At 43.5% G+C, this 13176-nt stretch overlaps 1 protein-coding gene across 4 annotated transcripts; it reads left to right on the forward strand.

The window, feature by feature from the left end:
* Positions 1–282: 282 nt before the first annotated feature.
* Positions 283–11934, forward strand: rab11fip5b (RAB11 family interacting protein 5b (class I)). 4 transcript variants are annotated; one of them, XM_085906479.1, is made up of 8 exons: positions 283–555; positions 646–1137; positions 4940–5190; positions 5275–5469; positions 5614–6196; positions 6624–8741; positions 10223–10352; positions 11103–11934. In XM_085906479.1, the coding sequence occupies exons 2-8, from the start codon at positions 743–745 to the stop codon at positions 11361–11363; spliced, it is 3933 nt and encodes a 1310-aa protein (XP_085762605.1). In that variant the 5' UTR covers positions 283–555; positions 646–742; the 3' UTR covers positions 11364–11934. The 4 variants fall into 4 exon arrangements, with proteins under 4 accessions (XP_085762605.1, XP_085762603.1, XP_085762604.1 ...); XM_085906477.1 differs by having other exon boundaries at positions 4940–5469; XM_085906478.1 differs by lacking the exon at positions 283–555 and having other exon boundaries at positions 626–1137; positions 4940–5469.
* Positions 11935–13176: the final 1242 nt, after the last annotated feature.

Below are 13176 nucleotides of genomic sequence, written 5' to 3' on the forward strand. Positions count from 1 at the left end.
GCATTATAAGTTCAAATGTTCAAATATCATGGAGAAAATGATGCAGAAGCAAAGATAAAATGAATGACAACAAATAATTGAAGTAATATAAAGTAAAAAAGTCAACAAAATGTATGTCCACAACTCGGCAGCCACTATGAGAGTATATAGTGGCCAATTGTCATCCCTGCACTGCTCCGTACTCATGCAAGTGAGTCTGGCTGTTTTGTATCAATTTCTCCACTAGAGGGCGTTAGAACTACAAAGATGACGAATGTGTCAGTTAAAGAGCATGATAAAATATGCGGCGGTGTTATACGATCATAATCAGCCTTTTCATGAAGTTCCATCAGGTTCCACGTGCATGAAGTCATCGCTTAAATAATTTGTTTCTCTCTTTCATGGCACGTTGATGTTGCATCGTCATCATGCGATGCGATGATGCTGCTGCACATTGGTCGCACGTGGTCTTCACAGATATGACCCCCCCCCCCCCCCCCTCTGCCCTTCTTCAATGATGATCATGTGACTGTGATGGTTCCGCCCGGAACAACTTCAGCATGTGTTGACATTCCGGTACAGTACAGTGCCATTTTATTTCAGTGGGGGGGTGCACGGGTGGCTAATTCTGCAGCTTTAACAGATCTGCGCCGTTTCTTTCCCCAGCGCGGTGTGTTTGCCGGGCCTGCTGATTGTGTTCCAGGATGGACCTTTTGTGCACCTTCGCAGCCTGACAAGTGACACCCGAAAGCAGTGCTCCAAGATGATGTCCTTCATCGATCTGGACGACGAGCAGCGGTGGGTGCCGACGCACGTTAATGTCACCGTGCTCCGCGGCAGGGGACTGCGGACCAAGAGCAAACATGGCAGCCGCTACCTGTACGCGGTGGTCCAGGTGGGCAAGGACAAGTACACCACGGGTCTGGTGGACAAGGCCGAGGTGCCCGTGTGGTCCGAGGAGTGCTGCTTCGAGCTCCTCCCGGGCATCCTGGAGGAGGAGGATGATGAGGGAAGAGGTGGCGGAGCCTATCCGCCCGGCAGCGCCGACCTGGTGATCACAGTCATGCACAGAGTCCTGATTGGACTTGACGTGTTCCTGGGCCAGACGATCATCCCGCTGGGTCGCATGTTCCGTGAAGGCGCATGCCCGAGAGACCAGTAAGTGTGTCAACGCAGTGCCAAAAGACAGCATGATGAAGATGTTGCTCACTTATAGATTTCCTCTCACAATGCGCTATTTGACAGAACACCATGATGGGTCACCAATACTTGCATTTCTGAATCATGGATGTGGCTTATCGTGCGAGTTCTCACAATAGTAATGATATAAAAAGGTAGAAATAGGAACAGACAAGTACCAACAGGTATCAGATTCAGACCTTTATGGTATCAAGTATTCATCAAGGCGACCGATACCAGCCACCAATACTTTGTGTACAAACGTGTGTTAAAATAATTTTTATACTATATCAAAAAATACTAGATGTATCAGGTTTTTTTTGGCGTGTTCACAAAGTCTGGAATCGTCTGAAAAAGAAAAGTGATATCAAACATCCCTATTTGGCCATTCGTCAGTAATTGTTTCGCGTACCACAAGAGGGAGTCCATGTATCACAGCTTCAAGAATATATATTCTGATATTTTACAGCGTTTAACAAAATGTGCAGAGCCTCAATTGAAGGTGTGTAAAATGCATTTTTTTCCCCTATGCTTTTTTTTTTTTTTTTTCTCAGTTACTCTGGCTTCTTCCTGCATTCCCAAAAAAAAACACGCTTACTTTTGATGTGAGCGTAAAAGACGTTTTGTTCATTTGCAAGGATTGTGCCGAAGTGGTGTAGGCCCTCGGCAGCCTCACTTGAGTTGTGCCTTGCTCAAGAATCCGTCAGAACTGCTCACAAATAAATTAGCTCATTTCCTAGCTATTGCTATCCCCAATTTCCATATTATGCCCTGTATCAGGTTTGTGTTTTTGTTGGGGAAGGGGAAGTAAACACCCATATTTTCTTTGTATTTTCTTCTGTGCTGCCAAACAAATCGAAACACAGCGTTCTGATTAATGTTTTGTTCGTGGAATATGAATTAAACCGGCAAAATCCACCTCTTTTTAATCCATCTCAGGGGGCGGCTATTTTGCTACTTGCTGTTGACTGAAAATGACAACACTGTTGTTCTGGGCTCAGGTCACAACCAATCAAGGCTCAACTTCAGAAAACTAATGAGCGGTAATTGGTTATGACCAGAGACCTGGCACAGGGTGATATCAATTTTCAGTCAACAGCAACTGGCAAAATGGCCGCCACTGACGGGTATAAAAACAAGTGAATTTTGTTGTTTGACTCATATTCCACAAACGCAATATGAATCAGAATGCTGTGTTTAGACTAGTGGGGACACCTACAACATATTATTGGAAAGATGAATTTGGCTTCTTTAACCAACCAGTTTAGAGCCAGTTCTTTACAGACTGAGTTACTGTCCCCCTCTGTTTTCCCATTGTCGTCCAATGGGACAATTTAAACTCTCCACAAAGAAAGACATCATTAACCCTAAAGGGTTACACTAACTTGACACATGGGTGGCTCTGACAAAGCTTCTATTTTTATGTACCCTTGACACTTGACTTTTGCTGCTCTGTAATATCCATGAATCATGGCCCTTGGAAAAGGGTGCAATGATCACCTTTTAATCCGGTAATTAGTCTTTTTTACTTTTCTGTAGATCGTACGGACAGAATCGGACACTTATTGCACCTCTGTCTGACACTGCAGGTCATAAACTTCAGAACAATGGCATGGAGGACAGAGCATTTAGTGGCTTGCCCTTAGACTTGAACCCTTTATAGCCATCCCATAAGCACCGTTTTAAGATTGTTCCCTGTTTGTTTGTATACAATGATGATTTCATATTTTACATCTATTTATAGCAATACTAGTATTGTTACTACTGTTTCTATTTTATACCCCTATGACCAGTAGCGCAATCCACAAAGCGCCTGTTAATCATTGCAGTAGTGTTCAACTTAACTGCATCATCTGTTTGCAATTCTGTTAAATAAGATGGGCAAAATGTTAGAACACCCCAGAGTGGGATGAGTGCAAGTACGTCGAAGGTGATTGCGAAGATATTTTTTTATTGTTTGTTCTGATCTTGATGACGATGGTGTCGGAGCGAAGAGTGAAGTCTAACACATTCGGATCAAATTCCTCATGGCCTCCTCAACTGGCTCGAGAGCGGTTCCGAACAGGGCATACTGTAACATTACATGTTACACGTCATTTTCACATCCCAGCCACCCAAACCTGGACCATTTCATTCAAATATCTTGTCCAATTATGTGACATCAAAACTTCTAAGATGAACAAATTGTCAACAGTCAGACTTTGAATCCTTGACGAAATCTCCATCTTAGAAGAACGAGTGTGTTTTGGGACAGGTGACGTAACAACAGTGGTGTGAAACATTTCCAGTCCACCATCGTAGCACATCTGGCTTCAATTGTGGCTCCTCCGCCCGCCCTTCACTAGTGTCCACAGACGTGGAACATCTACTCAAAATTCCTGCGCTTCAGAAAAACATGTTCTTTTGTGGACTCTGAGGATTTAAGAGGCAGGAAGACCAATGTCATCAAAGTTTTAAAGCGCACGCAGTCGCGCATCAGATGTTGGGTTAAGCTGCGAGTTTTTGTTTGGCAAAGTCAGCGGTCACATTCTGAGCACAAGCCCTCCGGCGATATTGACAAATTATGTAATATACGGGAGGCATTTCCAAAAGGAAATCAATCTTTTTGTTCTGGTGATATACTATAGTAATACCATGTACTGTGCTTCACAGAAATATGAGAAACGTTCAGAGCAAAATGTAAAACAACAATGGAGACAATATGGCACTGTGTGCATTGGCCCTCCACAAGTTTGATTGTTTTTAATAACTTTTTTAACAGCTGCCGTTTTCTGTAGATCATTACAAATCTTTTGAGTGTACCAAAAAGACTAAAGCAAAAGTTCTTGCACTTCCAAAATGTGCTGGTGTAATATTGAACCCAAATCTCCCTTACTTTGGAGTGAACTTGAGGTCTGTAATTTGATTCCTGTGCAAACCTGATTTTAAAGCAGAAATAGGGCAGCTCACAGTTAACAGAAAAAATACAGACACTTTCTAAAGAATCCTCTGGATTGGATTGGAATCTTGGTAAATGTGAGGATATATTCGTTTACTGGTTTCAATCAAACCTTCCACTGTCGGTAGAATCCCATAATTGCCCCCATCTGTCCTTCGTTCTCCACGAACCAGGAAGCAGGCTACTTGATGGACAACCATCGGCCTTGATGGACGTCCATTATTTACTCAGCAGCATTCCAATATGATATAGCTGTAATGAAACAACTGAATGGTGAATGAATGGTGACCTAAGAATTTTGCATGCTTTGTAGTATATAATTCAAGGTGTGCACAAATAATATTTATAATCTAATAAAATGATACAAGACATTCAATTATTTGCTCCAACAGGAGCTAACTGCTGCAGTATCATGTTTAGATTTGACTTTAAAATGGATTAGCAAGATTGAACCAACAAAAATCTTAAAGCTCAGACTTGCTTTATATTCTTTAATATAAACAGGCAACTATTAAATACTCTTCTTAGGCTGTCCTGTTAGAGGTCATAGTTATTGACATGCACTTCATCAAATAAAATCTATTGTCTTGGACTAGACACTTTAAATCTCCCTTAGTCTTGATTTGGAAGATGCAATTGTCTGTTCCCGGTGCGAGAAATGGTAAAAGCCCTAAAGACACGCTTGGGTGAGTTTGGTCAAGAAGAACAATCCGGTTGAACACATCTCGTAGCAGCCCTCACCCCAGAAGAGTAGAGGATGTTACATACATCATGCCATAAATGTGCTTGAGATGATGAAGACAAAGCTGAAGTGTCCCTGTGTCCTTTGTGTGATAACCTCAGGTGGTTCAAGCTGCACTCCAAGGCGGGCCGAAAAGCCAAGGAGCGTGGCGAATTGCAGCTGACAGTGCTGTTCACCCGCAACAACATGACAGCCAGCATGTTCGACCTCACCGCCAAGGACGGGCGCCGCTCGGCTTTCGGCAAACTCAAGGATCGCGTCACGGGGAGAAAACGCCCCGACGTGGAGTCGTCCTCGGCCATCGTGCCGGGCCGCTACGCCGCCCTCTCCGTGACCCCAGGCCAGCCGTCAGGTGACGAAAGCGGGTGCGCCGCCCGTGGGAGAGATGCGGAAATAACGGAGGAAAAGAGGAGTGTCATGAAAGATTTCTTCAAAGGGAAGCTGAGAAAGTCATCCGACACCAGGTCGTGCTCTTCGCTGGCCTCTGAGAGCAGCGCCTCTTCCATGGCCAGCGACACCACCAGCCCCCCGCCGGCTCTCGGCCTGCTCTCGGATCTCCCCAGCTCGCCCATCTATAGCACCGTCACACGAGCGGACCCCCGCTATGGAGACAGAGATCTGACAAAAACAGGTAACGTGTTTCTGACACAAAGCAGTCATACTGGTGTCTTTGTTTTGTCTTTTTGTCTGGTAGTAACTCAGCCATCGTGGTTCAAATTCGTAAAGTCTGAAAACAATCCTCCTTACTGTACAACGTTTGTTCTCCTTTCCATAGTTCTCACCAGTCGGCATGCCTCTAACATCCTGACACATAAGCGAGCCTTCAGCGATGAAGCCGGTAAAATCACAGCATCTGTGCCCCCGACCAATCCCACCATGGAGTCCGTCCAATGCCAGCAGAGCATGAGTCAATCCAAGTCGTCCGTATGCATAAATGGCAGTCACGTGTACGATTCCGAGCCATCGATCCCAAAGAGCGCCGGAGCCCTGTCATCCAAGTTGGTTTTGTTAGAGAAATGCTCCCCATTGTCCCATTCCCTTCAGAACCTCTCCAAGCGAAACGAGGACAAAGGTACTTTAGCAGAAGAGCGACGCTGGTCCTTTGACAAGATGAAGAAAGAGGAAAAGGATGGAGAAAAGGAAGCTCGGTGGGGAGAGATGGGAGGACATCCTGAGCAGGTGGCAAACCCCTACGCTGCCGATTCATCCGAGAAAGGGCGGAAGTTGAGAAAGACCTTATTCTCTGGAGGTAGGAGCGATTCTGTCCCAGCAAAGCCGGATGGCAGCCAGGCCGCCTCCAACTCGGAAGGGAGGCTCAGAGGCTGGTTCAGTTCTACAGACTCCCAGAACAAGCCGAGGTGAGTGAGCTGGGATGTCTGGTTTGCCATCATGCCATTTGTTGGAAGCCTCTTCTCTCAAGGCTTGTCTTGAGTTGTACATTGTTTGAAAACTGGTTTTCATGTCTTTCCATTTCAACATGATGATGCCACTCAACCACCATAATTTGCACCTGCACCCATGTTGATATCAGATGAAGCACATGGCAACTATTGTACATGTTATCTTCATGCTTGATTATTTTTGCACATTTACTTTGCTTCTTTTCAGTTTAATTTCATGCCTGGCTCACTTTACAGTAACGTTATCATTTGGCCAGTTGTATGTTTATAAAAGCCACTTAGTTGTGGAATATCAGATAATACAATATGTGGGTGACTGTTTGTGTGAGAGCCATGTTTGGGAACCTTAACTAAGAGGACCACTGTGCCCTCTTTTCCTCTACAGGCTGGAAGTTTCTCCTAAGATAGAAAGCACCACATCTATATCCCCTCCTATCCCCCCTCGCGCTTCCTCCTCCACTGACTCCCTCCCCGTTGACCAGAATCACACACACCCAATCACCCCTCCGTCCACCCCCATCTCCCCCTCAAACCCCTTCTTTGAGGAGTTGCAGAGTTCCTCTCCAGCTGCATCTAGCTCCTCAACCTTTTTTCCCACTTCTCAACACTCCGACCAGGGCACAACCAGTCCTACTCGAGGCACTACCAAAAAACCCTCCATTAAGAGGGAGCGTCCGAGGCCTGTCGCTAGACAGGTTTCGCTTCCTGAGTTTTTACCGCAAAGGTCCAAACGCTCAGTTGATCGTGATCGCCCTATGTCAGTGAGCATACAGGACTGGGAAGACTCATTTGACGCGTTTGCTTCAAACAGGCTCAACTCCCCCAATGGAGATGCCACTCAGATGCAACTAGAAAGTACCCGAGCATCAAGCCAGAGGTACAGTCCTCATGTAGCAAATATTAATACCCAATATCATATACAAGAGCAACAAAGATACCAGGAACACCCTCCACCGTTACCGCCAAGAAGACCAGTAAGGACTTTGACGAATGAGATATACTCTGATGGCTGGCTCCACAGAGGCCAAGAGCTGGCAATCCACAAAGAAGCCTACCTTCTGTCCCAGACTGGAATGGCCTCACTGCAGTTTGGAAGAGAGTCAGAGTGTAAAAGACCAGGATCAAGTGTGTCACCAGACAGCGACACCTCGGCTTCCCTTAATCTTAACTCTCAGCTTCATGGAATCATCCCGTCCCCGGGATCAACGTCTGAAGAGTCTCTCAAAAAGTATGAACCCTTGGAAGACATCACTGACTTCTGGGGGGGCATGTTATTTGAACAAGACTTGTATGGAAGGGTATGCAAGGGAAACGTCAGACAACCCACTTTACACGTTGGACCTGAGAATGTTGTCGACCAAGAGAATATTGCTGACCTTTTGACGAAGTCCTATAATCCTGTCTCGGTGTCAGAGTTAAAGGCTGGTAGGACTCCCCCTTTGGTAGAATCTACAGAATATTCTACAATAAGTCAAACCACAGGCATCAACAATAATGTCAGTTTTTCATTAACCCTCGCAGATCTGAACATGAATGTGAGCAATTCTGATTTCAGCTTCATAGATTCTGATGGATCTTCTCAGTCAGACGCAATTGATGACCACAAAGGCCTCAGTGTTTTAAGTAGGATTGGTCCACAGCTGTCAAAGGATTCTAAAATAGGGGTTTATCATGAGAGGTCTACACATAGAAATGCTAAAACGCTTAAAGATTCCTTAAGAGACTCATCGTTGGAACAAACCAGTTTATCAAATAAAATGTGCAAAGTCTCCCCAGTTTGCCAGGACGTTCTATTTGAGGCCAACAAAGATAGCATTGATGAAACCCAGGAGCCACTTGAAGCCAGTCCATCTGATCTCGGGATTGAGACAACTGACAATAAAAAGGGAAAGGATGATGCTTTACAAGAGATCAAAAATGACTATGATGATGATGGGAACCTTCACAATGAGAAAGAATTGTTTCCAAGGGTGGTTAGCACACGCGTTAGACCGAAAGGAATTTCAAGCACTGACAGTATCGATCTCGGTCAACACTCTTCAATCGTCAGTGAAGGTCCGTCATTTTATCAACCAAGTAAAGCAGCTCCATCTCCCAATCCGGCATTGGATAAGTCACCAATGCCTTCCACCGAAGACTCCTTACTTCATATAGGGGATTCTAAGACTGAAAACCACTCGGAGATGTCTTTTGAAGTCCTACACGCCAAAGTTGCGCCTCATTTAAGACGTTTTTCAGAATGTGAGCAGGGTTGTACTCTCACCTCCTTAACTGATACATCTGCCAACCACCCCCTTTCACCTACCTGTTATCCCCTCACATGTCCCTCAAACACGGGGCTGCAAAGCGCCGGAAGTAGGTCTCTGATTGTTGCCCCCTACACGGCTTCCCCCTCCTCCACCCTCAACTTGAGCACCACTGAGCAGCCCCCGTTTGATGCATGCCACTCACTCTTGATTGAGGAGACTCGGCCAGCTTGCAAACTGCCCCGCCAGGAGAGCAGGTGAGAGTCCTCACACTAGGAAATACACTCAAGTCTTCCCTACGCGTAGGCAGGCACTCACTCAAGACAGAAAATGTATGCTGTTTGTCATTCTTTCTGCTCCCCCCCTCCCTTTCATTTGCCTGCCTGGCTTGTTTGATGCATTGACGCTGTCCTCAGTTCAACTGGTTGCTGGTTGCTGTGCACTGCCCTTCACATATATGTTCTCATCTCATGTTTCCACTCCCTTAGGCTGCAATCACAATTCTCAGGAGCTACCTGAATCTTCAATTATTCCTTTTGATCATGTACTTTTTACATTTACATATACAAATGGTAGCTTACGCACCTTCTGGCCAGACTACGTGTTCCATCTATAGCAGGGGTGTCAAACTCATTTTTATCATGGGCCATTTTATATTGAATATTATTACATATACACATCAAAGTGATGGATTACTCATTTTGAAATCACACATAAGAGTTTGTTGAATTATTTTTCAAGTTACTGTAAAAAGGGTGACAAAAATTATTGCAAAATCTTAACGTTATTATTTATCCCTACGTGCCAATTTGAAAATTTTGGTACAAATTTCAGCAATGATCATGGAAGTTGATTTGTTTTTGCGGGCCACATAAAATGACGTGGTGGGCTGAATCTGGCCCCCGGGCCTTGAGTTTGATACGAGTGATCGAGAGGAAATAGATTCTCATTTCATGTAGAATTTTCAACTGCCAAGTTGCATGAGCCAATGAGGTTACAAGATCTGAATTTCTAATTGTAACCACAGTAATTTGAATGTGGAAGTTTGATCATGGCCACAGTCGGACGGAGAAGAATTGTCATGCCAGGCAAGAAACACGCAGATCACACACTGTGCATAGGAGCCCATTCAATGTGAGGGGCCCCATTTTGCATGAGCGGCCACATTGTGAACTGCGACATCCAACCAATACGTGATACGGGCAACCTTTGCATGTCCATGCGTAAACATGAACATGCTGTTGACATGTCCAAATTTCCATTTCCCAGCAACCCCAATAACCCGTTGACAAATCTTTGAGCCGTGACATATGGCCGTTAATGGCTCCAAAATGAAAGCACTGTCAAACTTTGTGGGCATATTTGCGCTGTATGTAAAGTGCTGTTGTAGGTGCTATCAGCCGTTGCAGTTAATTCTTTGTGAATTCAGCTCTTACTGCTGAATTTTGCTCCTCTTATTTTTTCATCAACTAAGTCACAGTTTTCATGACTACACCACGCTGTATTTGTGTGGATTTCTTAATTGTACCCCCCTGTGGCCACAAGTTATTATATAAAACCTTGAACACTATTGGTTGTGGATTAAATCCGACACACGTTTCTACCGCTAAAACAACTGGTCTTTAAACGAGAGCCAGTCATAGCAAGAGTCCTATCAGTTCATTTCTACACTAAATGACAAATGAGATGGTTGCAGGGTTCAAACGACAATACGCTTCTCACCTATTTACAATTGCAGACTGCACCCAGTGAAACCTTTAACCCAACCAGAGAAGAAGGAAAGCCGTTCAGTTCTGGAAAAACTCAAATCCACCATAAGTCCAGGACGCTCCGCCCATCAGGTGGTGGTTGAGCCGCCGAAAATTCAGGTAAGCTCTCAACAACAAAAAAAGCACAACTTTGTCAAAACTCTGTAACACTAAAATAAACTTTCTTGTTTATTAGGTGGAACTCAAAATAGCATGTTTCCATTTACTGTCAGAAAAAAAAAATCCTTGGACCAACACAAGGCTCGGATGTAAAATATTTTAGTATGATTATACTACATTAGCTGTCACTAGCATTTCCATAAAAATTGCAGCTATTTTTAGAGTTATAGCTTTATGTGATGCCCAGACAGTAAAGTCATTAAAGTGTCTCAATAAATCACAGGAAGCCTGTAGGTCTGCACACTAATGTCTCAGCAAGCATTTATTAATACTTTGCTTCAATCAATATGCCGTGGGACATTAAATTGTGATATAGCTTTGGAGGACCGTTTTAGCACGGAAATCAACACTCAGTAGAAGGCCAACTGTGAACAATACAGCAAAAATATGTCTATGTCATCTTGTACACAGAAGTATTTTAAATATGTGATGCACAGGTAGAGCATCAAGAGGTCCAGCTCAAGTGCTGGCTCTCCTTTGTTTCCTCTGCCTTCATCTCACATTTCAAAAACATATCGACATAACTCTACATTTTCCATCTTTGTGAATGGTTGATATTTGATTCACTCTCAACTACTTTGCCGTCTGAAGAAGTGCAAAACATGACATCAGCTATAGAAAGTAGAACTGCGCCCATCAGCGTTCCGTGTTGGTCAAAATAGTTTTGACAGGTCTTCCTCTCTTGAACAGGAACCCACAGAGGACAGGTCAGCCCTATACGAGCACCTGACCAACATGGAGCTCATCTCCTTGCTGCTGCAGCAGGACATGGACATGAATAAGCAGCAGGCGGCCTCCGAGCGCCAGCGGGCGCAGCTGGAGAAGTGCGAGGCGGACCTGAGGAAGGTCAAAGCCCAGGTCCGTGACTTGGAGGACTACATCGACAACCTGCTGCTGCGTATCATGGAGCAGACGCCTACGCTGCTTCAGGTCCGCTCCAGACACAAGTGACGCCGGGGCCCACGGCCTTAGTGCTGCGAAACACAGAATATAACCCAGCCACTGAACACATTTTCCCACATGTAAAAGTGACTTCAAGGATTAAGTAGACCTAAACAAACAGGTGGTCTTCCAACAACTACTACATGCCTGTTGATACAGTATTATATGCATGCAAGGTAAAAACAACAAAAGAGTACAAAATAATAGAAGTAAAGCTTTAGATACTTTTGCCTCAACATACTAGAACAAGTTGTGGTCATTGGGTGTTATTGCATTCAAATTCTAATGTAACAATTTAACGTCAAATAATGCAGCACAAGGATTCATATAAAAATAATACAACAGTAGTTACAATGATACAATAGTATGTCATTTGTATTATTATTAATATTATTATTATGTACAGCTCTTTGTTACAGCTCAGCTGTGGTTGTTGTGAGAGTGCCACATAATGTTGATATGAATGCAAAAAAAAAAAAAACATAACCACAGAGCAGGAAATGGTGTGCGCAAGCTAAATATTGTGTAGCCAAACGAAAAAAAAGAAAACCAAGGCAAAAAATAAAAAATAAACATGTAAATGAACAAATTGTGTTGAACTTTTGATATGTCCCTGATTCCCCCTTTTTATTGTAAGGATGCTGTGTTTTACTTGCAGGCTGAAACAAGAGTGTTATAAATAATCTTTCATGCGGCAGAAAAAGATACTGCGCTGGTTTAGCTATTTCCATACAAGAATGTTCTTGTGTATGACCTTCAAAACTTTCTGAACAGCCTCACCCGACCACACGGTTACGTAAGAACAAAGTGTGACCCTTATGTTGCCTCTGTGATGAAAGTACAAATGGTTACATACTGATGTGTTACATAATTCTGACCACTAGGGGGGGACCATCACTCCAGCTTTAAAAATAGTCCAATTCAAAAAATTAAACGCCCACAATACATCTTTATTTATGCAGCGCTTTCATGACAGCTTTTATCCATCCCTCCATATACCTTGTTGTTTGAAATGATATCTTACAGCTAATGTAAATGCCAAGTTCACCAAAGTTAGAACATCACGTAAACACAATAACAATGATTTTTAATCAAATTAGGTCAGTGCACTATGGTGGTCTAGTGATTATCGGGTCTGAGAGGTCCCGGGTTGGAATCTTAGTGCCTTGCTGAGTGGCGTTTGCATGTTCTTCCCATGCATGCATGTGTGCAAATGAGATCCATCCTTCATAACACCTGCACACTCAATAGATAGATAAATGCCATAATGTCCCATACGTTTTGATGCACAGGAAAAATATATGTATATTCAATTAATTATGAAAACAATTTTATATAATCTACAAGACCACTACTGCACAGCGGGAGTTGCTTCTAACGATGATCCGTTACTTGAGACAATTTATGTTCTATATTTTTCAATCATAGCGTTATGATTCCATAAAAGCAAATGCATGCAGTGTACATGCTCTTTACAGTAGAATGAACTGTATGGACTACAAAAAAATATATACATTGTTTGGTTTATGTGTAGGCCTATTATAGAAAAAAGTATGTGTTATCTAGTCATGGATTTCCCTTTTATAGACAGAGCAGGTTTAATTCCCGGTCAGTGACACAATTATGTTCAGCTATGGCAGGTCCCAAACCCCCAGAAAATATGATTGGAATGAGTCTGCAAGGGCATACGGGGCAAAAAAACAGACATACAAATCATTCCAGTCATTTGGTGACTCCTGATAAGCTAAAACCACATCACCACAACAACACTAAATACCTGAAGCGATCTGAATTTATGTGTACTGTATTGTGGGTTTTCAAA

This window comes from Syngnathus leptorhynchus, chromosome 2 (assembly GCF_054491065.1).
Source record: "Syngnathus leptorhynchus isolate UIUO chromosome 2, UIUO_Slep, whole genome shotgun sequence".
Taxonomy (NCBI): Eukaryota; Metazoa; Chordata; class Actinopteri; order Syngnathiformes; family Syngnathidae; genus Syngnathus; species Syngnathus leptorhynchus.

Coding starts and splice junctions, on each gene's coding strand:
- rab11fip5b (XM_085906477.1), top strand. CDS start 743: ATGATGTCCTTCATCGATCTGGACGACGAGCAGCGGTGGGTGCCGACG. Junction 5,470..5,613: donor CAGAGATCTGACAAAAACAG/GTAACGTGTTTC, acceptor TCCTTTCCATAG/TTCTCACCAGTCGGCATGCC. Junction 10,353..11,102: donor TTGAGCCGCCGAAAATTCAG/GTAAGCTCTCAA, acceptor TCTCTTGAACAG/GAACCCACAGAGGACAGGTC.